The 26,247-nt window shown below is 41.4% G+C and overlaps 1 protein-coding gene and 2 long non-coding RNA genes across 5 annotated transcripts in view; 2 read left to right on the top strand and 1 right to left on the bottom strand.

The window, feature by feature from the left end:
* The window catches only part of LOC117067040, a 185,729-nt gene extending 162,039 nt beyond the window's left edge, over positions 1–23,690 (bottom strand). The window contains exons 1-4 of one of the 3 annotated variants that reach the window (XR_004430577.1): positions 23,153–23,690; positions 22,805–23,019; positions 18,663–18,781; positions 8,354–8,582 (exon numbers count right to left, since the gene is read on the bottom strand). This is a non-coding gene — a long non-coding RNA (uncharacterized LOC117067040). Of the gene's footprint in view, positions 1–8,353; positions 8,583–18,662; positions 18,782–22,804 lie in introns of those variants that run through there. The other 2 variants (XR_004430576.1, XR_004430575.1) reach the window with 2 other exon arrangements.
* KRT23 (keratin 23) lies at positions 50–14,213 on the top strand. Its single transcript, XM_033183061.1, has 8 exons — positions 50–850; positions 5,433–5,515; positions 6,761–6,917; positions 8,234–8,395; positions 8,481–8,603; positions 11,308–11,528; positions 12,380–12,411; positions 13,823–14,213. Exons 1-8 carry the CDS (start codon positions 455–457, stop codon positions 13,915–13,917), a joined length of 1,269 nt encoding a protein of 422 aa, XP_033038952.1. The 5' UTR covers positions 50–454; the 3' UTR covers positions 13,918–14,213.
* On the top strand, positions 23,197–25,078 carry LOC117067044. Its single transcript, XR_004430582.1, has 3 exons — positions 23,197–23,336; positions 23,525–23,720; positions 24,424–25,078. It is a non-coding gene; the product is annotated as an uncharacterized LOC117067044 (long non-coding RNA).
* The last annotated feature ends 1,169 nt before the right edge of the window (positions 25,079–26,247 follow it).

A 26,247-nucleotide genomic window follows, 5' to 3' on the forward strand; every position in this document is an offset into this window, starting at 1 on the left:
TTTAATGTCTGTTTTTTTGTGTTTTTTTTTTTTTTGTTTTTTAAGGAAATCTATACTACACCGAATATGCTTTCTTTTGGGTGGACTTTAACCTAACCCATTCCAGGTAAGTGAACAATGGAAAAACTTCACGGCAAGATTAGAAAGATACCTGAGCCTAATACCCGCCTGATGTCGTGGGCCACACCTCCGGTTACCAGGGGAAGGGAGGAAGCAAACTGTCATATTGATGTGGCTCTAAACAACAACAGTGTGCGAAGGCCCGGGGCACTTTGGGATTGACCAAGAGGAAACACAGGTTGCACAATGATACGATCTTGTCGGTACAATTGTCAGAGAAGGGAACTCCCACAGCAAAGGCCATAAAACCATCCAGGGCAGTCTGGGGAGGCTCAGTTCTGCGGTACCAGGGAGTGGAACAGAGCCCAGCCCCATCCCAAACACAGATGGGACCATGAACTCCAGACGCAGCTTCAGCCAGACCCCCTCGGCCTCCTTCCATGGCACCGGAGATGGCTGGGGCCGGCCCAGGAGCTTCCCCAGGGCTCCCACCGTCCACGGCGGTGCAGGGGGAACCCGCATCTCCCTGTCCTTCACCACGCGGAGCTGCCCACCCGCTGGAGGGTCTTGGGGTTCTGGAAGAAGCAGCCCCCTCCTAGGCAGAAATGGGAAGGCCACCCTGCAGAATCTCAACGACCGCCTGGCCTCCTACCTGGAGAAGGTTCGCGCCCTGGAGGAGGCCAACATGAAGCTGGAAAGCCGCATCCTGAAGTGGCACCAGCAGAGAGATCCTGGCAGTAAGAAAGATTATTCCCAGTATGAGGAAAATATCACACACCTGCAGGAGCAGGTAAGCTACTGGGTAACCCGGGAGCTCCAGGTGGGGCTGCTTTGCCTGGGAACTCTCGGGAGGAGAAATCAGTCCAGAAGACAATTGCCAGGAAAATGGCAACAGCGCTTGAAGTAATGGTGCACAAAGGTTTTGGGGAATGTTTTCTTATTATACCTTAAATTTGGAGTTGGAATCGTCTGTTCTGTATAATTAATCTTTTGTCCCTGGATAACGTAGAAAAAGAAGGCAGCAAAAATGACAGAAGTGCTACAGACTGTTTCGAAAATGAGACTACCTGATCTCTCACACACCAAAAACATCTTTAAAATGTAAGGCAACCAGCTGCTGTTTAGTGTCACTTATGACCCAACGATGTCATAGAAATGATAAGGGCCAGTATTCATGCTGCATGCTCAGTGCACCAGGGATAAGAGAATGTTTACTTTCTCATTACCTCAGTTCTGCTCCACCTCAAATTTTTTTGAACAATGTGGTTATCCATCAACAAAAGGCTGTTAGACTATTTTGAACATTACACCTAAAAGTTATCACCACCCCAGCATATAGGTCACCGTGACATCCCTAGATATTTCCGCTTGCGGGTTGGTTGAAGATAAAGTTGCTCACAGTTCTGAGAATGGCATACCACTAGAAACAATAATAATAAAATGAGCATAATTTTTAGAACCTGAGAGTTGGGATGGCTATAAAGACCTTCTTCAAAAAAAACTAACTCTGTAACCAATCCCCAAAAAAACTAAGCACATACCTTCCAGGATGTCTCATAACATTAGCTAGAAGTAGAAGGAATCCAATCATCTTATAGGTTATTTTTTAAAGCTATCTAACTCCCCTCTTATATAAAGCAGTCCCAGAAAATTCTCTGTAAGACTATGATTTAAACTCCCCTAGAAAGAGCATCACAAGTTTCCAATATTTATACCATATTATTTCACAACACTCAGTCATCCTTGCTTGAATGTAGGAAGGACCAGTCAAGATAATATAAATCTGTCCTTGTAATGAACCCTAATTATTGAATAATCAACCTAATAACTGACTGTAATTACCTTAACTATATAGTGCATGGTTGTCTTTGTGAAAAAAAAAAAACAAGGTGACTCAACAGTCCTCATCATGTTTTTTTGTTTAGTAAAGTTGCTTTGGTTGTAGAAAGGAGGAATTAAAGATTTTTGCAAATGGAGAGCAAAGGGAGACCATGACTCCCAAAAGAAATACAAGGTTAGAACCGGTCAAATAATTTAGGAGCTAGCAGAAGAGATTTAACCGAAAAAAAAGGAAGGAAAGGGAGGGAAATGTTTATTGAGCACGTATTATGTACCTAGGCATCCTGCTGAATATTTAATACACATATCAACACCATCCAAGAGCATTCTGCAATGATGGAAATGTTCCATATTATTTTATTTGATTTGATTCTGCAAGAACCCTGTAAGGAAATGGAAGCTTGGAAAAAAGTGAAATAGCCATCCAAAGTCATCAGCAAGAAGCAGAGGTGGGATTCTAACTCAGGTCTGTTTCCAGTAGTCTCATAAATTTCACTACAGTGTGGTGCTGCCTAGCCCACCTCATACAAAAAATGACACTTAGTATGAATAAACATAATGCATTATACTTGCATCATTAACCACACAACACATATTTCATACACATTATCTCATTTAATCCTCACAACTGTGTGAAGCAGGTATTTTTATTCTCAATTTATAGATAAGGAGACTGAGACGTAATCGTTGTCTAAATCCTTTGAAACAGAACTGAGAAAAGTAAGTAGGTGCAATGAGGGGTTGGGGAGCAACCTGCCCACCCTTCAGATGACCTGGAATTCTGGGTTCTGAGATTAAATAGGAAACTTCTTTAGCTTTGAATTTCATTCTTTTCTGGATTTTTATGTCTAACACTGTTTTCTCCATATTTGAAGAAAGCAACTCTTTAAAGTTCAGATTGTCTATCTACCCCAAACTCCCTCATTTGAAGATGAGAAAACAGAGGTGCAAGGAGGTCCCACAATTACCTGAGGTTTATGCTTCCTGGATCTTGGTGAAATGCTCTGAGTGGATACAGCTCTCCGCACCCTCACTTTAAGTGTATTAAATGTCACTCCAAAAGTTGATAAGAAGTTGAGTTTAAAAATTAATTCAATCCTTTTGAAATCCAGAATTGGACATAGTCATAGGAGTATCATAAATAAAACACCTTGAATGATTCTCAATCGGACTATATTTGGCATTTTGGTTTACAGTCAAACATTCTATTTCCTCTCCCTGGTAGGAGATCAAACATCCTGAAGCAACAATGTTGCACGAATATACCAACTTGCTTTTAAAAGAATTAGCTCAGGGCCTTCAGGAGAATCTGGAATGTGCTCTATATCAAGTACATTTCAGAATTCACATTTGAGTGCTATGAGAATGATAGCTGGGGAAATCAGACACTTGAGGTGGACTTTGCAATAGATAAATTACCAATTTAACTCAGAAAAGATAAATAAGCCCATAGACAGTATTTTTGATTTTCTGATTCTCTGGATGTAGGTTAACACCTCATAGTATGTGTCAAATAGAAGTAGAAAACCTCAGTGCACAAGTAAGTAAGGGTTACCCCACAATGGTCCCCAGGCTCTTTGGGATAGAGCTACTTTTCATTTTGCGTGAGCTTACATAACGCAAAGAATAATTGGTCCGGAGGGAGAAGTATTGGTAAGAATGCCCGTAAGCAGCACTGTGGAGAGGAGAACAGTAAATACCTAAAAGTATCCTTTTTTATAGCAAGGGAAGAGGCCATAGTACCACTTGGAATCCCACAAGGGGAAAAAGAATGAGGCAGAAGCAGCCAGCCTGGCTATATCCCACCATGAACAGAAAAAGTCTGAGCAGGCATCTCAGCATATAGAACCTGGAGATGCTCGCAGTGTAGTCAGTGACTCTACAAAAGTGCTAGATTTTAAAACAGAAAAGTGTATTTTTTACTTTTTTTCTGAACTAATTCAGTTTCGACCAATTTTTCACTGTCTATAATATGCCAAGAATATGCTATTTGACATTATTTGACGTACTCTCTTCTAATTCTCATAACTCTTTGATGAAGTAACTATTACTATTGCTATTTTACGGATGAAGAAACTGAGACTCAGCCAAGTTCACCCAGCCAGTAAGTGTGGAGCAGGATCCCAGGCCCAGCTCCTTGAGTTCCAGACCCAGCATTTGTGCCATCTTTAAATCCTGCTATTGTGCATTCATGATACCAGATTCCATAGGATCAGTGGAGCTTTAAACATGACAAGATTTTTAAAAGGTGCCTTTGTATCGAAGTATAACTTTGTCCTAAGAAAATGCTTTCTAAATAAAGAAATGAGCTATATAAATATAATGAGAATTACCCAGGATTCTCTGACTCCAACTAAATTACAGAAATTTAGAGCTAAGACCTCTAAGGTCCTCTGGCTCTAGTGTAGACTCCTTATTTGACAACGGATGAAACTGAGGCCTGGAGAATAGAGTGATGCAGCCTGATGCATCCACTTGGATGGTTAAGAACAGAGCCAGAACCAAAACAAAAACTCCAAGTTTCTAGTCCAGCACAATACTTGGTATAAAAGCATTATTACACTTTTGACAATGAGACATCTTCTACCCTAAAGACAGTGACATACATTGAATGTGAGCTATTTCTCTGACTATAACATATCTACAAGTGTTTATAAATCATAAATGTATACACAATTGCTCGAGTAAGTGCTTTCAATAATATTTTTATTTGTAAAGTAAAAAAAATTATACAAACATCTAGTGAAAGTCTTTAACTGGAGGCCTTACCACTACTAAAGCTTATTAGGCATGTTCCTTAGATGGTAAGGAATTATTTCAGTTAATATTTTAATAGCTACAATGAGAGCATTCTCATCCCAGAGTAAGTTGCAATGACGTAAACACATCTACAAGTTATGTGTATGGCTACAGTCACTTTGGGCAAAAAAAAAAAAAAATTGTGTTCTGTGATGACTATTACAAAATACATTGAATATTAGTGTTAGCTTTGCTCAGTAACACTGATTAGAAACATGAATGCTATCACAAGTAAGAATTAGGTTCATCTAAAATAATAATTTTTGTACTTTTGGAGGGCTGAACTAATTAAAAGTAATGGCAAAAATCAGTTTTTCACCAACCTAACACAATAAGAAAAGGATCAGAACCTAAAGTCCTTTTAACATCTTCAGCTGTGGATGAGCTTAATTAAGCAAAATGCTATGACATGTCCATAACCTAAAAAGTTAGAAGGCATTTTGAATAATTACTGTCCTTCCCCTTCCTATATCATTCTTTCAGCAGTTGCATCAATCCAAGCCTGTCAAAACTCCATGTAAAAAGAAGAAAGGCAGTAACACTGACTGCAGATCATATTTTTACTTTAAAATCAATCTGCTTTGCACCTAGTATGTGCTCACTAAGCATTTACTGACTCGGTCATTCATTGTTCCACTGCCAGAACAAGAAGTGGTCTGTACTAACAAGTCAAATATTCAGCGGTCATGTGTGGGTGTGTCCAAGCAAGATAACCTTTTGTGCATGTTTTACAGATAGTGGATGGTAAGATGACCAATGCTCAGATTATCCTTCTCATTGACAATGCCAGGATGGCAGTGGATGACTTCAACCTCAAGTAAGTTCCTTCTTCACAGTGTTGTTCGGGTTTTTGTTTGTTTGCTTTACAAAAGAAAAACTCAGCTGGGCGCGGTGCCTCACGCCTCTAATCCCAGCACTTTGGGAGGCCAAGGCAGATGGATCACGAGGTCAAGAGATCGAGACCATCCTGGCCAACGTGATGAAACCCCATCTCTACTAAAAATACAAAAATTAGCTGGGCATGGTGGCACATGCCTATAGTCCCAGCTGCTTGGGAGGCTGAGGCAGGAGAATCACTTGAACCCGGGAGGTGGAGGTTGCAGTGAGCCGAGATCACGCCACTGCACTCTAGCCTGGCAACAGAGTGAGACTCCGTCTCAAAAAAAAAAAAAAAAAGGAAAACTGGTCTTGCCATTACCTACAACTAAAATCCTATAATGAAAAGGCATAGCAACAGCAAATGCACTGTGTGTTACTTGAATGAACCTTAGTTTAAACAAACCAGATATAAAGCATATGTTATAGTATGGGGAAATTTGAATATGAATCATGAATTAGATTATATTAAAGGGTTGTTATTAATGTTTAGGTGTAATGTTATTATGTGTATTTTTTTATTTATTTATTTATTTTTGAGACAGGTTGGAGTGTAGTGGCGCAATCTCGGCTCACTGCAACCTCCACCTCCCAGGTTCAAGCAATTCTCCTGCCTCAGCCTCCCAAGTAGCTGGGACTACAGGTGCGCGCCACCACGCCCAGCTAATTTTTATATTTTTAGTAGAGACAGGGTTTCACCATGTTGGCCAGGACGGTCTCAATCTCTTGGCCTCGTGATCTGCCCACCTCAGCCTCCCAAAGTACTGGGATTACAGGTGTGAGCCACCGTGCCCAGCCTGTTTATTTTAAAATATATTTTTCTTAAAAGATGCATCCTGAAGTATTTAGTCTTAAAATGTCATCACATCTATAATCTGCTTTGAAATACTTCAGCAATGAAATAGGCGACATAAATACGGCAAAACATTCACAGTTGCTAAATATAGGTGATGGGTATGTGAATGTTTATTATCCTGCTCTCCCTACTCAATTTAAAAGTTGGCGTTGAGTCACCATCATGGAAAAGTGTAGCATGAAACTGACATACAAAAGACATCCTATATGTATTTATCATCTGTCTTTAAACCTAACAAGTAAAACATTCACCTCTAAATGAAAATGAACCCTTTCAAAAACCATGTCCTTCCAACAAACGGGTGTACTCTTCTCTTCCTTCTCACCAAAGGTATGAAAATGAACACTCCTTTAAGAGAGACTTGGAAATTGAAGTCGAGGGACTCCGAAGGACCTTAGACAACCTGACCATTGTCACAACAGACCTAGAACAGGAGGTGGAGGGAATGAGGAAGGAGCTCATTCTCATGAAGAAGCGCCATGAACAGGTAGGACTCCCCAGGAACTCCTAGTAATGAACACAGCTCTTAGCATGAACATCTCAGGCTGATTCGACAGCTACAGAAGAAACCACCACCTGGATGCCAATCCCCTTGTCCTTCACCCTAAATACTCATTAGAAAAACATATAAATATCTAAAGTTTCTAATTTCAAGTTTTGCTACTCACATGTCAAATACAACAACCAAAATGCAATCATAATTAATGATGAATTGGTCAACAGTTTTGTTACCACACAATGTTTACCTAGATGTGCTTGTTAATATGTTACTATAAAAATCAATATGTGAGACTGGACTTCCATCACTGGCCCAATGTTCAGCAAATTAGGGGACAATATAATGAAAAGAGTCTGCTATCAACCAAGACAAGTGTGATGTGGGACAAAACTAAAGAATCCTAATTTCCAGAAGCATTTAACTGACTTTTAGAGTTACCATCTATCACAAGTCCTCGAGACTCTGATAAAATGATAGAAAAACAGTTCCCATGGTAGGAAAACAAAATTGCTTCTGAACATCAAAGAGCCCAGTTTCTGAACAGCTGGTTAGACAATGATTGTTAATTAAATCTTTCCTGTGGCTGCTTGGTTTTCATGAAATCCTATGGGCGTCAGCCCCACAGAGTCACAAGGCATTGACGAGATTTTGAAAGCCTCCACCCCTTCTTTCTGCTGTTTGCCTTTTGAACGGCTTCCCGAAAGCTTTGGCCTATAGCCTGGAAGGTTCTGCTGCCTAACTATGTTGTCACTTCACCAATCCACATCTGCCGAACAGGACTTTACACACTATGGAAGCGTAATTCTTTCTGAAATATTTTCAACCACGGATCAAGTCAGTAATCACGGAGGCTATTTAATTACCTGCCTTATGTTTTGTTTTTTTTTTTTGAGACAGGGTCTCGCTCTGTCACCCAGGCTGGAGTGCAGTGGCGTGATCCCGGCTCACTGCAGCCTCCACCTCCCAAGTTCAAGGGATTCTCCTGCCTCAGCCTCCCAAGTAGCTGGGATTATAGGCGTGCACCACCACACCCGGCTAATTTTTTGTATTTTTAGTAGAGATAGGGTTTCACCATGCTGGTCAGGTTGGTCTCAAAGATATTCTTTATTTTATAAAATTATTAGAGATAAAAGTATACAATGTTTTATCATCAACAAGTAACACTTGAGAAACCAAACCAGCGACAGTGGAGCAACCACATAATCAGAATGTTTAAAAGATCCATTGACCACTGCCAATCAACATGGCAATCCAGCCTTCTGATTGTCAAACCCAGTTCATTTTCTTTCTCTGTTATTAAACAGGAAATGGAGAAGCATCATGTGCCAAGTGACTTCAGTGTCAATGTGAAGGTGGATACAGGTCCCAAGGAAGATCTGATTAAGGTCCTGGAGGATATGAGACAGGAATATGAGCTTATAATAAAGAAGAAGCATCGAGACTTGGACACTTGGTATAAAGAACAGGTAAAAGAAAGATGCACAAACTTCCCAAAGGTTGCATTTCCATGAGGTCCCAATGCTGATGCCTTCTCCTTGCTTGGTCCTACAGTCTGCAGCCATGTCCCAGGAAGCAGCCAGTCCAGCTGCTGTGCAGAGCAGACAAGGTGACATCCACGAGCTGAAGCGCACGTTCCAGGCCCTGGAGATTGACCTGCAGGCACAGTACAGCACGGTGAGTCGAGGCTGGGAAAACGCTGGGTCCCACACTACCTCCTCCATGAAGCCTTCTGAGACCTCTCTCCAGGCCCTGACCCTCCGCTCCCTTGGGACACCTCTCACTTTCCACTTTCCATCCAAATCATTTATGATGAGAACCATAATAAAGGGCTACCATGTATTGAATGTCCAGATGGTGCCAGGCGTTGTGCTAAGTAGTTCATGATATTAAATGTCATTAATCCTTAGAGCAACTTTTCCAGATAGGTCTTAGTGTCCCCATTTTAGCGATGAGGAAACCAAAACTCCAACAGTAAAATAAAGTGGCCAAGGTCACACAGCTAGGAAGTGACTGGTGGTGAAACCATGTGATTTATTTGGAGGAGGGGGGATTCTAGACCCCCATAATTTCTATCAGTGCCCTCTCCACTTACAACCAGGCTACCTCCCTCAAACCCTGATATAGAGAAATTCCAGTGCCAACATGTTAGGTGGCAGATCCAGGCCTGGCTCACTCCAAAGCACTGCCCTATTCATTTAGGTATGTGTCGCATTACCCAGAAAACTCTTAAGTTCTTGTGTCCAAGTCATTTCTATCATCTTCACAGTTTAGAAAAATGCTTAGCATGTGTCATAAGCATTCAAAATTTATGAAGGTCTATCATTTGATTCCCAGTATACCCTACTGAGTCTTCTAATCATTCATCCTTATAATTGCCAAGTGCGATTCTGCCCTCAGTCTTGAGAGGCAATGATTTGTTCATTTACGTGGCAGGTGCACTTGGGTAAATGACTGCTGTGTTTTATGCATCCGTGACGGTGAACAGACACTGCAAATGTGCACTGTAGAGATCATGAGTACAAAAATAAGTATAGTGTCTTGCAGCTTTCAAAACATTTTAACATACAGTATTTCACAATGGCCCTGTGAAACAGGCAAGGCATGTATACCCATTTTCATGCATTCTACTATCTGACACCAATCCTTAGCACTGAGGATCTTTTAACGAAGGAGTTTACATTCTAGTAGGAGTGACAGATACTAAATGTGCAAATCATCAAAATATATATGTTAGATGGAGAAAATTGCTACAGAGATGAAGCAGAGGAGGAGGGCAGACGCACCAGGGTGAAGAGCTGCTATCTTAAACAAGGGGGTCAGGAAAGGTTTTCCTGTTACAGTGGCAGTGAGCAAAGAGGTAAGGAGGTGCTTGATATGGGGATGGGATGTGTTCCAGGAGGAGGGAACAGCAAGTGCAAAAGCAACAAGGCCCAAGTGTGTCTGATGAGTTGGAGGAGCAGCAGGGAAGTCCATGTGGCTGCAGTGAATGAAGGACCGGAAGAAGAAAGGAGAGAAGAGGAGGGGAAGGGAGGGGAAGGGAGGGGAAGGGAGGGGAAGGGAGGGGAAGAGGGAGGAAGAGAGGGTGAGGCCGTGGGGTCCCAACAGAGCCAGACTGTGCAGGGCTTTGTAGGCTACCTTGGAGGGGTTTCAAGAGGAACAGCAGGTATAGACCACTTTTTGAGGAGCTTTGCTGTAGCTGAAGGAGAGCAGAGAAATTGGACGATAGCTGAAGGTAGATACGAGTTTAAGAAAGATACATTTTAAGGTAGGAGAAATTATTCTATGTGAAAGCTGGTGGGAATAATCCAGTAGAGAGGAGAACACTGATGATGCAAGGAGGCCGGCAACTGCCGAGATGACTGGAGCACAGACAGCTGACGCAAAAGAACACAGGGAAGCCAGCACCCACACTCAGATTCAAGCATGTGCGTGGGAGCAATGGCGGGAGCAGTGGGCGGTCTCTCCCGATTGCTTTCGTTTCATCAATGAAATCAGGAAGCGAGGCCATGGACTCAGAGGAAGGATGGGAAGGACAGAGGAGAGGGAACAAAATAACCCCCTGGGAGAGTAGGAGAGTGGCTGACCAGGGAAATGTGCTCTAACCACCAGGGAGCATGAACGGCCCCCCTGAAAATTAGCAGCCACGATAAAGGGAGAGTATTCAGCACAGTTATGAGATTCTATTTAAGGTTACAATTATGCACTTCAGAAAAGCAGGTGTTACATGCAAACAGAACTGGGCCTTGAACTCAGTGCTCCGTATTCTAGCCCAGAAACTTCATTTGGCAGCTGTTAGAATTTCCTCAAAAAATGACATTTCTTTTTTACCATCATCATAATCAAAAAGCATTGCTTGAGACTAGGGTTGCCAGATTTACCAAATTAAAATATAGGACACTCAGTTTAGTTGGAATTTCAAATAAAAAAAACAATTTTTTTTTAGTATATGCAGGTGGAGCAATATTTTGGACATAGTTACACTAAAAAATTACTCATTGCTCATCTGAAATTCAAATTTAACTAGACGTTCTCTATTTTATCTGGCATCCCTAATCGAGACCCTTCTCCGAAGATACAAAGAGATAGCAGTCCCAGTTGCTGTCGCTCTTTGGGAGTTTTCAGTCTGGTCAAAGATAAAATGTAAGGAGTTAAAGAACAGTTCAGAGCAAAGCAATGGACTTCGAAAGTCCCAGCGTCACTCAACTCCTGACTGCCCAAGTCCCGAACCTGTAAGTCAGCCTACTTCTCACCTTGGTGTCCTCAGCAGCTACCAAGACACCTAGCCAACTGGTCGGCTTCTGCTAAATACTCAACAGTCACCTGTTATTGACTCAATCAAGCCATCAGTTAATTAACAAAAGATCATTTCCTCTTTCAGAAATCTGCTTTGGAAAACATGTTATCTGAGACCCAGTCTCGGTACTCCTGCAAGCTCCAGGACATGCAAGAGATCATCTCCCACTACGAGGAGGAACTGATGCAGCTACGCCATGACCTGGAGCGGCAGAACAATGAATACCAAGTGCTGCTGGGCATCAAAACCCACCTGGAGAAGGAAATCACCACGTACCGACGGCTCCTGGAGGGAGAGAGCGAAGGGTAAGGCAAAGGCTGGCATGACAGGAGCATGCAAGAGGCATCCAGCTCCTTTGGGTATATGTGTGCATCTTTGGGTTCTATTAGCAAGAGTCACTCTAGCAAAAGAAAAGTTGTGTTGAGCTTCTCCAGAAGATACCTATAGTCAGTTGTAGTTCACTGAGCAGCAAGTGTAATTAATCAACTAATACTCACAGGACACTAAGATTTGCAGTCAGAAGAGTTAAGGTCTCTAGAAGGAAACAATTCAAAAGGTTTTGGCCATCGTGTTTCCCAGTAGGAATGCACCCAATTTTGGCTCCAAAAAAAAAGAAGGCAGGGGGAATGTGTTAGTCCACTAGCAAGAAAAAAAAAAAAAAGATGCATAAGAGATAGAGATGTCTAGACTTTCAATCTGATATTTCTGGCCACCCCAGGAAATAACAACAGTTGGCCATATAAAGGGCATGTATATTCTATGACCTGAAAGGAAGGGATAGAAGTTTTATAAAAATACATAAATAAAACATCACCAGACCAAACTCTGAACAGCCTGAGAAGCTCAGGGGTCTCAGGCTTGAGACCCGACCCTGGCAGGGATCCTAGGGGAAACCAAGCTTGCAGCTGGCTGAAAAGAGGGGGTGGTTTGTCAACTTCCCCTGACTCCAGGGTTAGCAGGAGGCAGTACCCAATGCCTTCTGCATCCAGTCCGGCTCTCCCATGAACCTATGACCGTGAGACTACTAAGCTCAGACAATTATCCTCATTAAAGAGCTGAGGATTTACAAGGAAGCGAAGGAAGTTAGTCCATCCTGAGAAGTTGTTATAATCGTTGCTAATACTAAAGTGAGCTTTAACCTTTATCACTTTTATAGGACAATGGAAGAATCAAAGTCGAGCATGAAAGGTAAAAAAATTTCCTTCATTGTTTGAATCTCTATTTTTAAGGAATTAGCTTGGTTATCCACGTTGTAGTAGTCATCATCCTTAGTGTACTCCCAAATGTCCTGGGTTCAAAATTTATTTCACTCCCAAACGGCAGGAATTTTCAGTTAACAAATTAGCTAATACAAAATGATGTAAGCTCTCATTATTGTCCTCAATATATATAAAAGCAAGCGGTAAAGAAGATTAAAATGATAATTAATAGTATTATGTCTCTATTAAGTAATGGAGTCAGTTAGTCAGTTTACTAAACCCCTAGAAAATTAAGAGGCAAAGATTTCATGTCATTTCTCAGATGATTCTGTTGAACACTCGTGTTCCATGAGATTTGAATAGTGAATTATGAACACTGTGTTCTATGGCCAGATGAGGTTAGAAATACTGTGTGCCATGATCCTCTTCTTGAACAGTCCTGTTGTGCAGTTCAGTGTGTTAAAGATGGAACAGGTACTGCTCTGAAGGGGAAAAGGAACAAGAAAGAGGAAGAAACGACAAAAGTTTAACTTTGTTTCGCCCAGTATTCCCAAACACCTTTGACCTGGAAACATGCTTTCTCAGATTACCTTTAATATCTCACAGAAAAGTTCCAGGAGGCTGTAGTCTGTTCTGTGACTAGTGGCACTTTCTGATTAGTTTGTGATAGATCTATACTAAGGCACTGGAGATTCAAAGAATACATTGGAGTAATCATCACTGAACAGTTGGTCTAACTGCTGCCCATCTACAAAATAAGACAAAGGTCTTTGAGCCTGTCTTCACACGTGTCCTAGGATGGGGAACCCATACTTTATGGGATGGCCCCATTGGAGAGGTTTTAATTTAACAAAATTCTCCCTTGTAATTTTATTAATGATTTCAATTCTTCCCTATGGTCTAGAATTGGTTTATTGATGTTTCAACAGGCACTTATGCAAATAAGTTATATATTTGAAAACTGCCACAGTAAGCATCCCTGGCTTCTCACCCACTCCTCATGTGGCATGCTTTCTAGACTGTAAAATGAGGTACCCTGAATAGCACTAAGTGCTCTGTAAGCTCAAGGAATCTGCGCAGCGCTACAAAGTCCACAGGCAGAGAAAGAACTCCTCAAGTGCTTGTGGTCAGAGACTAGGTTCCACATGAGGCACACCTATGATGAAGGCTTCACCTCCAGAAGGTGACACTGTTCAGAGACCCTCATTTCCTGGAGAGTGGGAGAAAATCCCTCCTTGGGGAAATCCCTTTTCCCTGCAGCAGAGCCCGCCATATTGTTTAGTGATCATTTTGGAAGGCACTGAGAGCCTTCAGGGGCTGACAGCAGGGAACTGAAAATGAGTATAGTTCAGATGGTGGAGGAAGCATGGCAGTGACATCTTCCGTGCTCTTTTTCTCAGCGTCTGCAACTCCAAAGATCAAGGCCATAACCCAGGAGACCGTCAATGGAAGATTAGTTCTTTGTCAAGTGAATGAGATCCAAAAGCACGCATGAAACCAATGAAAGTTTCTGCCTGTTGTAAAATCTATTTTCCCCCAAGGAAAGTCCTTGCCCAGACACCAATGAGTTCTAAAAGATATCCTTGGAGTTATCAGACTTAGAAACTGGTATTATTTTTTTCTGTAACATTCTACAATCTCACCAGACTTCTCATAATGTTCTTAATATATTGCACTTTTCGAATCAAAGTGCGAGTTTATGAGTGTAAAGCTCTACTTTCCTACTGCAGCCTTCAGATTCTCATCATTGTGCATCTATTTTGTAGCCAATAAAACTCCTCACTAGCTGCATCGTGTCTTTTTTTTAATATCATAAGGCAAAACAGCACCTTAGTGTTTCATCCTAACAAGGGGTTCTCAAAACATTGTCCATGGAAGATCCAGAGAAATCTCCAGACATCAGACATGTTCACAGCAGCCAGACACTGGGCAGAATTGTCACCCTGTAGCAGCCAGGCACTGGGTAGAATCGTCACCCTGTAGCCAGGCAACCTAGGCATGAGTCATGGGTCATGAGGCTCTCCACAATCCACACTTCTGCCAGCAGGAAGGGAAGAGAGGAAACAGAGAAAGGGAGGCCCAGAAAGCCTCACTGGGAGTGTGAGATGACCAAAAAGTATGCTATCTCACTTTTAAAAGGAAAAAACTGAAGGGTCTAAAAGAGTAACTCTCTTTTAGGCTACTCTAAGCTAGAAAAGGAGATTAAGGAAAAAAAAAAAAAAATTCTCATTACAGACAGATACTAAGGCTCTAAAAGGGGAAGTAACTCATCCAAAATCCGAATTGCAAATATTAGGATCCAGAATATCATGCCATCTTAGTCTGTTCTCAGGCTGCTAATAAAGACATACCCGAGACTGGGTAATTTATAAAGGAAAGAGGCTTAATTGACTCACATGTGGACATGGCTGGGGAAGCCTCACAATCATGATGGAGGGCAAAGGGGAAGCAAGACACATCTGACATGGCAGGAGGCAAGAGTGCTTATGCAGGGGAACTCCCCTCTATAAAACCATCAGATCTCGGATGGGCATGGTGGTTCACACCTGTAATCCCAGCACTTTGGGAGGCTGAGGTGGGCAGATCACCTGAGGTCAGGAGTTCGAGACCAGCCTGGCCAATATGGTGAAACCCCATCTCTACTAAAATAGAAAAATTAGCTGGGCATGGTGGCAGGCGCCTGTAATGCCAGCTACTCGGGAGGCTGAGACAGGAGAATTGCTTGAACCCAGGAGGCTTAGGTTGCAGTGAGCCAAGATTGCACCACTGCACTCCAGCCTGGGTAACAAGAGTGAGAATCCATCTCAAAAAAAAAAAAAAAAAAATCAGATCTTGTGAGAGTTATTCACTATCAGGAGAACAGCGCATGGGAAAGACCCACCCCATGATTCAATTACCTCCTACCAGATCCCTCCCACGACACATAGGAATTATGGGAGCTGCAATTCAAGATGAGAATTGGGTGGGGACACAGCAAAACCACATCACATGCTGAGCTGTAGCAGGTGAGTAAACCACTGAGACTACGAACCTCTGTCCTCTGAAGAAGATGCCATTTTCTCAGATTCTAGGAGTGTGGGCCCCTGTTCAGAGACTGGTGCAAAGGAGCACTGCTGGAGAAAAGGAAGGGGGGAAATCCACATATCCACTAAGACATCGTCAGAATACTGCACATGGAATTATAGGATATTAATCATTTAAGAGACTGTAGACACAGGATAGTCAAAATCTCCCATTTTACAGGCAAATCAACGGACGCCCAGAGCAGTGAAGGCATTTACCCAAACACTCACTGGATCGGTGCAGCTGGATCTAGATCCAGGTCTCTTGACTCCTTTAACAGCTGTTAAACCAAAAATGGGTGTGATTTAGTCCCATTGTCATCTGATACATTGGCAATGCCCTGCATATTTTTTGTCTCTATGCTTAACACTCTTTTGTAAAGGGTTGCTTTTGATATTTTCTGAACGGAGCATCTGTTAAAATTGGATTCGTCTTCTCTTTAAGGCAACAATTGGTGTTTCTGACCTTTAATGCCAAAGAATAGAAAACCAGCCCCTTAACGATCTGAAATTAGGCCAAAAAAAAAAAAAAAGAAAGAAAGAAAGAAAAAAGAAAAAAAAAAACAGAATAACCACACCCTAGCAAAAGTGTACTACTGGTTTAACTAAAATACTTCAACTCTCTGATGTAAAATTAATAATTTATCTTTACTATTTCAAAGAAACTCAAAAATAACCAGTATACAAACATCTTCACTAAGTTTTCTTTGTGCAGTATTTGTATGTGGTGACTTTTTTTTTTTTTTTTGTGATGGGGTCTTCTCTGTCGCCCAAGCTGGAGTGCAATGGGGTGATCTTGGCTCACTACAACCTCTGCCTTCCGGGCTCAAGCCATTCTACTGCCTCAGCCTCCCAAGTAGGTGAGATTATAGGTGCCTGCCACCATGCCTGGCTAATTTTTGTATTTTTTAGTAGAGACAGGGTTTCACCATGTTGGTCAGCCTGGTCTCGAACTCCTGACCTCAGGTGATCCACCCGCCTCAGCCTCCCAAAGTGCTGGGATTACAGCATTAGCCACCACACCCAGCCGTATGTGGTGACTTTTAACGTTACTTGGGTCAAGAATGGATTCATATTAGACTTCATTAGGTTCTCTTTTTCTATTTCATTTTACTAAAAGAACTTCTCTATGTTACTAGGTATTGTATTCTCCAAGCAGATCTAAAAATGATTTTTTTCTGTATTTTAGCACCAACTCATCCTGCTATTTTGGACATTATTATCTCTTTCCTGAAATCTAGAAAATGTGCATAAAATATACATATTTTTCTCAAGGTGAATTTTTTAATACTGCTGGAAAAATCTTTTGAGGAATATCTAAAAATGGTATGACAAGCTGAAAAGAAAGTTGTAATACCAGATCCAGAAAACAATCACAAACCTTCCATTTACATCATAGTTTATATATGATTTGGTAATGTAAATCAGGACATGAATAATTTTTCATGCAAGGACCTAAAATATCTTTAAAGTCTTATTAATTTTCACTGTATCAATTAAGGTGACCAATTCATCCCAGTGTGCCCAGAAACTCATTAGTCCCAGGCAAACTGGGATGGCTAATCACCCTATCAATAAATTGCCTCTGTTTCACTAAGGAGACGAAAGAAGAGAGAAATGAAACCATTTGCCTGAATAAAGAGATTCAGGCTCTAGATTTTTGGCTCTAGGTAACACAGAATAATCTTCCCCCACACTTAAATCGACGTAAAAATGTTTCAAAATGCCCATTACAAACCAATTAATGCCTATGCATTCAGGTGAATTACCAACCAAAGAAATTTTTGTTTGTATTTGAATTTGACTAACACACCCAACCCACATAAAGGAGGTGGCAATACATTCTATTGTTTTCATTCCAGAAACACTTTGAATAAATAGCAATTATTGTTCTATAACCCAAAATCCAACTAAACAAATCAATGACTAATCCAGAGAAGTATAATGTATTACTTTGGAATTTAGGACTTATGTTAGCATATTTGCCCACAGTGTCATAAAACAGTGGAGTGGATAGATAGATCCATCTAATATTGTTAATCCAATCAAATGCACACCTTTATAGACTCATGTCTTCACCATTATTTTTACACACCTACCCTGCTGATGATGTGTAAATCGGGAACTAAACATAAAAATTCATTATTAAGGAATGTAGCAACAGTATGTGGAGGGAAGAGGTCATAAAGTCGAGCAGGGAGTAAGGGCTCAAATTCTGGCAGCAAAAGGTGGGGAACAGAAGGAGACCCAAGGACGTTTCTTTAGTGCAGGGGTTCTCAAAGTTGGCTCACATCAGGATCACCTGGAGGGGGTGAGAAAATTCTAATGCCCAGGCCACATTCTAGAATAATTAAATCAAGACTTTTGGCGGGGAGTGGTGGCTCACGCCTGTAATCCCAACACTTTGGGAGGCTGAAGTGGGTGGATCACTTGAGATCAGGAGCACAAGACCAGCCTGGCCAATATGATAAAATCCCATCTCCACCAAAAATACAAAAATTAGCCAGTGTGGTGGCAGGCATCTGTAATCCCAGCTACTCAGGAGGCTGAGGCACGAAATGCACTTGAACCTAGGAGGCAGAGGTTGCAGTAAGCTGCGATTGCAAGATCATGCCACTGCACTCCAGCTTGGGCAACAGAGCCAGACTCTGTATTAAAAAACAAAACAAAAACAAAAACAAAAAAAAGGACTTGTGGAGGTTGGGACCCAGCAATCAATTTGTTTTAAAGAGTCTCAAATAATTATAATGTGCAGCCAAGTTTGAGAACCTACTTTAGTACCTTCAGGTGAGTGCTTTTTAAATCTGTTTGTATGTTTCCCATATTACTAATTTTTCAATACCCCCAACAGGAATTAATGACAACTAAAAAAAAAAAAAAAAAAAAAAAAAAAGGACGTAATTCCCAAGCACTTGTGATTAAAGTTTCATTTTACAGAATTGCAGAGAACCGCTTCCAGGAAATATAGCTGAATTAAAACTTACAATTGAGACAAATACTTCACTTAGAAAAGTATTTTAGTGGCCAGGCACAGTGGCATGCACCTGTGGTGCCAGCACTTTGGGAGGCTGAGGCAGGAGTTTCACTTGAGGCCAGGAGTTTGAGACTAGCCTAGGCAACACAATGAGACTTCGTCTATACAAAAAGTTTAAAAATTAGCCAGTGCAGAGGCATGCACCTGTGGTCCCAGCTACTTGGGATCCAAGGCAGAAGGATGCCTTGAGCCCAGGAGTTACAGGCTGCAGTGAGGTTTGATCACAACAGCGTACTTCAGCTGAGCAGCAGAGCAAGATCTTTCTGAAAAAAAAGAAAAGAAAAGAAAAGAAAATCAGAAAAGTATTTTACAAAATTCTGCAAGCATACTTCCACTTAAGTCTAGCAAAATTATTCCAGGTACTTAATCAAATATTTTTCCAAAGTGTTAGGCTCCTGTAGTAAGTTTCTGTTATGGAAATTTGCTGTGGTATTTTAGCCGCCTCATTTCTTTTACCTCTTAGATTTTTGTCAAAGCAAAGTAAAATAGTAATGTATGCAAATAAGAGACCCATCAAGAAAACATCTCTAAGCCAAGTGACTAAAAAATTAACTTAAGGGACAAAGAAGCAATTTTTTTCCTTAAAGAAATATCAGATTATTTTAGTATTTCCCAAATGAACATTTTATATTTCTCTAAATAGTTAATTAAGGCATCACATGTAATTTCAAATCAAAAATATCAGCGTTAAAAATAAACATATAAATCAATTTATTGAAGCTTCTTATTTGAGAGATAAGGAAGCAAAAGACTAGAAAAGTTGTCCAAGCCCTCCTGGGACTCAGGTCTCATTCCTATCCATTCCAGCATCTTCAACATATGAAAACAGCAGAATTGAAGAAAGCATACTGTATTTTTTAATTCATAGCAAATTAAAAATAGCAATTATAAGTGTATGAACTACCAAAAAGCCAAAATAACTTATGCACTCTCTAAGCTGGCACCAATATGAAAAAATGTCAATAATTATAAGAAAAAAGTAAGCCAGAGGTATGTACGAAAGATTGGATTTTTCTTTATAGATAGCTGTAAGTGGGTTAACACAGACTACATCTAGACTTTTAGTGCTAAGAGACTTTTTCTTTACCTTTTCCTTTTTTTTTTTTTTTTGTAACAGGGCCTCCCTCACTCTGTCACTCAGGCTGGAGGGCAGGGACATGATCTCAGCTCACTGCAGCCTCAACCTCACAGGCTCAAGCCATCTTCCCATCTCACCCTCCCAAGTAGCTAGGACTACAGACACACACCATCATGCCTGGCTAATTTTTGTATTTTTTTGTAGAGACTGGGTTTCGCCATGTTGCCTAGACTGGCCTTGAACTCCCGGGCTCAAACGACCATCCCACCTTGGCCTCCCAAAGTGCTGGGATTATAGGCGTGAGTCACTACACTCGGCCTAGCTTAGAGATTTTGAATAGTTTACTCTGTGTGAAATAATACAGCATGCCATATCTTTGGGATAAAATAACATCTTTCTAACCATACCTTTCATGGACATGAAGCAATTTGTACCACAGTTTCGCATATACCTATTTGGTCTTGCACCACAGAAAACGGATAAATAATACCATTATTTATAACAGTAAATTTAAAAATTTATAAAAATATATTTAAATTTCTCATTTAAACAATGGTTTTATTTTCTGGGTACCCTGTAGGTATTGGTGGCCCCAATGAATCCATGCCTCCAGCAGTCATGCCTTTCTCCAGCGCCTCCCACGTTGATGCTGGGCTTGGTCATGAGACTTGATTTGGCCGATAGGAACATCAACAAGCTTGACACAAGCAGAGGCTTACTAAATGCTTTCACATTGGGGGTTATCCTCTTGGAATGCCCTATAGGCAGCCAGCTACCATGTGAGAAGTTCAATTACCCTGAGACACCATACTATGAGGAAGTCTAAGCTAGCCTCTTGGAGAGCCCACACCAAGGAAAGCTGAGGAATCCAGGCAACAGCCTTAACTGAGGCTCCAGGCATATGAATCAGCCCGTTCCCAGCCATTCAAGACAGTGCCACTGCCCCCAGACATCACAGAACAGAGACAGGTCATCCCCACTATTCTGAATCCAAACTTCTGGCCCACAAAATAATTGTGAACAAAAACAATGGTGGTTGCTTTAAGCCAATAAGTTTTGGGGTCATTTTTGATGCCGCAATAGGCAAGTGAAACGGAGTATTTTAAACAGAAGACTCTGTTATTTGCTCAGTGACAATAGCTGATTTAAGGTGAACTAGTTCATTTGCATCCCACCCAACTTTTGACCAGCATATTAGTCATTTTAACACTGACATGGACTTCTATGAAAGTCCTGGTCTAATAACAACAGATGAAGCATCAAAACTTTCAAGAGAAAAGCCAGGGTCTACCCTCTTCAGAGATGGTAGAGAGCAAAGCCATTGCACATGATGGTCACAGCTCTCCTCTCTGCTCCTTCCCAAGTGGGACCAAGCAGGGTAGCTCCAATCTGGAGTCGGGGCATTGCCTGCTCCTCACTGAAGCATGCTGGGATGCCCAAGGAAATTCTTTTTCTTATCCTTGAGTTTCAATTCCTTTTAACTCTCTCTTTTAGTTCCTCATTCCAGGGACATTAACAATTTCTCTACAAATATGTATGTCTACAATATCACACAAATCAACAGTTTCACTGAAAGGTGATCTCTTTTCAACATAGGTAACCAATGTTCTCCTTCACCAAGAAACTATAAGTCATTTACAAATTAAGGTGATCATAATTATTACGTAGCTTCTAGTCATAATATTTAAAAGTCATTAAGAGTATAATTCATTTATTCTAGCCATGATTCTTCACAATGCTATACTCTAAGTGCTATACTTTTATACAGCCTTTAATCAATAAATACTTTTCAGATTTTTGGCGTTTACATACCACCGAAGTATTTTGTTGGTTATTTCCGTATGGTAACAACATTGGTTTTCCGAATGAATACATACCTACTTTCATTCCCATGTGTGACTCATTCCCATCTCATCTATTCTATTACAACATCTACGTGTCACCATCTCTCTGAAGAGGGTTAGAGAGTTTCTAAAATATACTGGAGGTGAGATCATGCAAAAAGGAAAAGACAGTGTTTCTGATACCTAACGAGCTGATGACCTAATCATACTCCGAAGTTCTACCTTGAAATTATGTGTGTGTGTGTGTGTGTGTGTGTGTGTGTCTAACTATTTCAGTAAATGGATTGTCCTACTCACCCAAACTTCTCTTTGAAATTTAAATGAGAATTCATCTAATAAAACTATGAGTCATCTAATAGAAACTACAAGCCGATTTTTGCTAATTCCATGGTATGCATAGGCAACATAGCATGTATGCATGTGACATACATACACATGGACCAGAAGTTTCTTAAATAACAAGTATCCTTGACTGAGTTTTACATTCACGATCTCATTTAACATTTATCAAAACCCTGTGGCATATCATTATCTTTATTTTATGATTGGGGAAACTGAGGCTCAAATGGACTGCATTAACTTGCCTGTGGTCATACAGCTATAAAATGGTGTTAATAGAATTTGTACCCGGTATATCTACTCTTTGTGCCACACAAGTCAAAAATGCTTGCTAGAGAGTTATGTAAAATCTGAATATGGGCAACACATGTTGATGAACCCTTGCCAATGACTTTTATCTAAGGTAAGAGCCCAGGGATGAGAAATCTGGATTTTCTATTTGAAAATCAGAACTCATATTTTTCAGAGGCAATGGGTAGTTTGACGTCATTTACCTGGTACTAGAACAAGATCCATGAGTCAGAAATAGACACTCAGGACCAGAGGACAGGTTTCTATGACCAAAAGCTACCTTCGCATTAATCAAATCTCAAACATCCACTGCTTTCACACAGAGGTGTGTTCTTAACTTGTTTTAGCCTAAAACCAATCGGCATCAGGGACAATGACTGCTTCCCTGAGAGCTTAGCAAGTTCCAAACCTGGAGGACCTCAGACCCCAACCTGTCCAGTTAGACGCCACACTCACTCCTGTTTTCTATCAAAATTTTCTTTCCCCACACACTCACAGAATATGATAGGACAAGAAAGACAAAGAGAGGGTAGTAATAATGGACAGGCCACAGATACACCCAATACCATCAACAGTCATCAGCTGAAAATATTTTATCCAGAGACTCATCACAAAAAAAACATATTGTGAAAATGTTCATGTATCATCCCCAGCACTCTAGGAAGCAATAGTTTCAGGTCACCACCCAGTCCCAAACCTTGTATGTCAGTACTCTGAAATCTTAATGTGCATACTTATCATATGGAGATCTTGTTAAAATGCAGATTCTGATCTAATTGTTCTGGGTTGAGGCCCAAGATGCTGGACATCTAACAAGCTCCCAGAGGCTGCTGAGGCTGCTGATCCAAGAGTCACAAGATTATGGGTGATTTCGATCAATTGGTGATTCGATGCATTCCCCATAGTGAGTGTCGTGTCTATAAACCAGTCTCAACAGGTCCTCGATCGACTGAACAGGATAAACAACACAGCAGGAAAGGTGGCATCATTACAATCCCATTAGCACAGTCTTGCTCCAAGCAAGCTAAACCTGCAAGAGCACTAAGTCAGGCCTGGAAGGAAGATGTTTCTTAGGTTCTCACCAAGAACAGAAGACAGAATGAAGTCTAGAAGTTAAGATCGATCACTTTGTCCCAAATTTTTCCTGGACTCCATGCGTAGTACAAGCCATGAGAGGTTCACAGTAGAGAATGGAAAACACTTGTCCAGGTTTGCCTATTGTGTTAGCTAACTAGCACTAAAAAGTATACCTCTATTTACGTACAAGTGAGTATTCACTTATAAAAATCTTTCTAAATTCTTTCTTCAGTGAACCAAACGATGGCTGAAGTTTTAAGAAAAAAAACAACAATAACTCTAACTATGAAATTGTGTCCTATTGCATACTAAATTAAGTCAGCTTAGATGGGCTGCTTTCATTTGTGTTATGGATGTCATTATTCTTTGTTTTCAAGAAATTTGCATTGGAATGAATGGAGTTGGAATAAAGAACCAATGAAGAAGTGGTCATTAAATACCTGCTTCCTGCCTACTGCGGTGTGAGTCACTATCAGGAAGACAAAATAAGGAAGCTAGAACTTCAGGGAAGGAAATTAAAATATACAAAAGAGTCCCTTTGCCCAACTGCAATTCCTGTCACCCATAATCATGGTAAGTAATCCTAATAATTATTACCTTTGCTTGTATCATGATAAGGAAATTGATTTGAGCTGGGAAACAAAGAAAACATGTCTCTTCAGTAAAACTCTTTCCACCCTCCCACACTCAACAAAAGCTTCATAAAGCCACCCGTAACTCTTATGCCCCGTTCCACCGAGTCAACTCCTGTGACTGGCCTCACACCCTTCTCAAGTACCCAAGGCCTTCCCCGGTGTGGTCTCAGCTTGTTTTTCCAGAGGGCGGCCGTCATTACCTGAATGGCAGGTTTGCTACGCAAGCGCCTTAATGTGAGGCTTTGTAGACATCACATCTGGGCTGTCATTAGTGTCGTCTGAAAATAATAATCAGCCAGCAGACCAAAGATGGGCATTCCAAGAAAATTCACTGCTACCAGTGTTTGGGGAAACCAGGGAATATCTAATTTATGTATTTTTAGTTGATCAAAGAAAGGGCTAACTTACACACGTCACACAAGGATAAGTTACCCCAAAGCTTACTTATAACTACACCTGGCTGCCGTGCTAAGAGTTGGGGGAGGCCTCACACTTGTAGCTGGCAGCCCTGGGGAAGGAGGTAGCATTTCTAATCATTCCCATACGGACAGAAGGCTGAGCCAGTGGTAGGAGATCGTATTGTGGGAACATGGCTTTTTATATTTCTCTCTCAATCTCCTATTCTCCTCCTACAATGTTAGGTGCTTGGAAGTTTCCGGAAGAGGCCTTTCTACAGGAGACAAGGCATTCTCTGTCTCTCTCCTCTGTCCACACCTCAAGTGTGGATCCACCAAAGGTCAATAGGGCCCTAAGGAGGAGATGACAGCCCGCAAACCTTCTCTCTTCCACCCACCCATGCTGTCTCTCAGTCAGCCAGACGTCAGAGTGGCCAAGACCAAGCTCTGTCTCAGACCACACTGTGGCTGTCTTAGCACAGCAGATATCCACAATCAGACCCCTCCCCATCGCATGAAGCAGAAGGAAGAAATAAGTCCCCTTGTGACAAGCACCTGCCTGCTATATGTTTTTACAGCAAACAAAGTTTAAAACTATATCCTTCAGAGAGGCACCCCTGAGTCCTCAGGCGACTGGAGAAGAGGAGCTGGGAGCTTGTACCTCTGAGCAAGCCAGAGACCCATCCTAGGGGTTCAGAGACTGAGCAGGCTAGGCAAGAGGAACCCCAGACACCTGCAGGTAGGGATCATGGTAGGTAGAGTCTGCGACTGGGAGTTCAAGGCTTTGATCTACTTCCAGTATCTTCGTGGTATCTGATCCTCGCCGTTTGGCCCCACCAGACGTGAGTAAGGAGGAGAATTCATAGCCAACTCCAATAATCCTTTATAATAAAAGTTTCCAAGTGGTATCTGCTACTTTTTTTTTTTTTTTTTTTGAGACAGAATCTCACTCTGTCGCCAAGCTGGAGTGCAGTGGCACGGTTTCGGCTCGCTACAACCTCTGCCTCCCAGGTTCAAGCGATTCTCCTGCCTCAGCCTTCCGAGTAGCTGGGACTACAGGCACATGTTACCATGCCCAGCTAATTTTTGTATCTTTAGTAGAGACGGGGTTTTACCACGTAGGCCAGGATGGTCTTGATCTCTTGACCCCGTGATCCGCCCGCCTCAGCCTCCCAAAGTGTTGGGATTATAGCCATGAGACACCGCGCCTGGCCTGTGCTACTCTTAAAGGATCCAAAGGATATCTAGAAGGGATTCATGTGCTCATTTGGGTCCCACAGTAGACAGAGGTTTGGGAGCCTGTTAGATATTTGCTTCCTGTCCTCAATTTTGTTTGGGTGCCTCCAGTAACCTCTGATATTTATCTCACTGTAAAAGGGGCAAAGACCTAGTCTTCTGCCTCCAGGGCTTCTCCCATGGTCATTTCTCATGTCCTCGCCTTTGTGTCAGCCCCAGCTAAATGTTTCTTCTAGAGGAGGAAAAGGAGCATGTAACTTCTCGCTCTCAAAACTGGAGAGGGGAAAAAGAAGTTTAAGATGGGTGAAGAAAGCCTAATACTGCAGGCAGCCATGTTGTTTTCTCAGTCTCCCCTAAACCCACTCCAAGCTGGAAGAACCATGTGTTCATAGAAAAAGTACAAAGGAAAGAAGGGTGTGAGAAGGTCGGGTAGTAGGCAAAAAAGTTGCAGCTCCTACCCTTACAATTATCCCTTCTCGAAGAGCTGGCTCCCCTTACAAGACAACTTGTCAGAGTTTATTTCTGTATTGGCATTTATGTCTTTAAGGCATCCAAGTATCTTGTGGATCTTTCAACAGATCAAAAGGCAGAAAGAAAAATGTTCTTGGATCAACTCCTAGAAAAATCTGAAACCAGATTTTCCTGGGATATTTCAGGCCAGTCAGTGCCTGTCAGTTTTATACTGTGGCATCTTTCTTTTCAAATGCGGATTAAACCCTGCGATGAATGAAAAGATTAAAAGCTCACCATTCCAGCAGCCTTAGTTTCTAAATTGTTGTGCTATTTCCTTAAAAACTTCTGTGCATTTGGATCACGCTGACTGCTCTTTGGGGC

Source organism: Trachypithecus francoisi, unplaced genomic scaffold (assembly GCF_009764315.1).
Source record: "Trachypithecus francoisi isolate TF-2019V2 unplaced genomic scaffold, Tfra_2.0 Lachesis_group20, whole genome shotgun sequence".
Lineage (NCBI taxonomy): Eukaryota > Metazoa > Chordata > Mammalia > Primates > Cercopithecidae > Trachypithecus > Trachypithecus francoisi.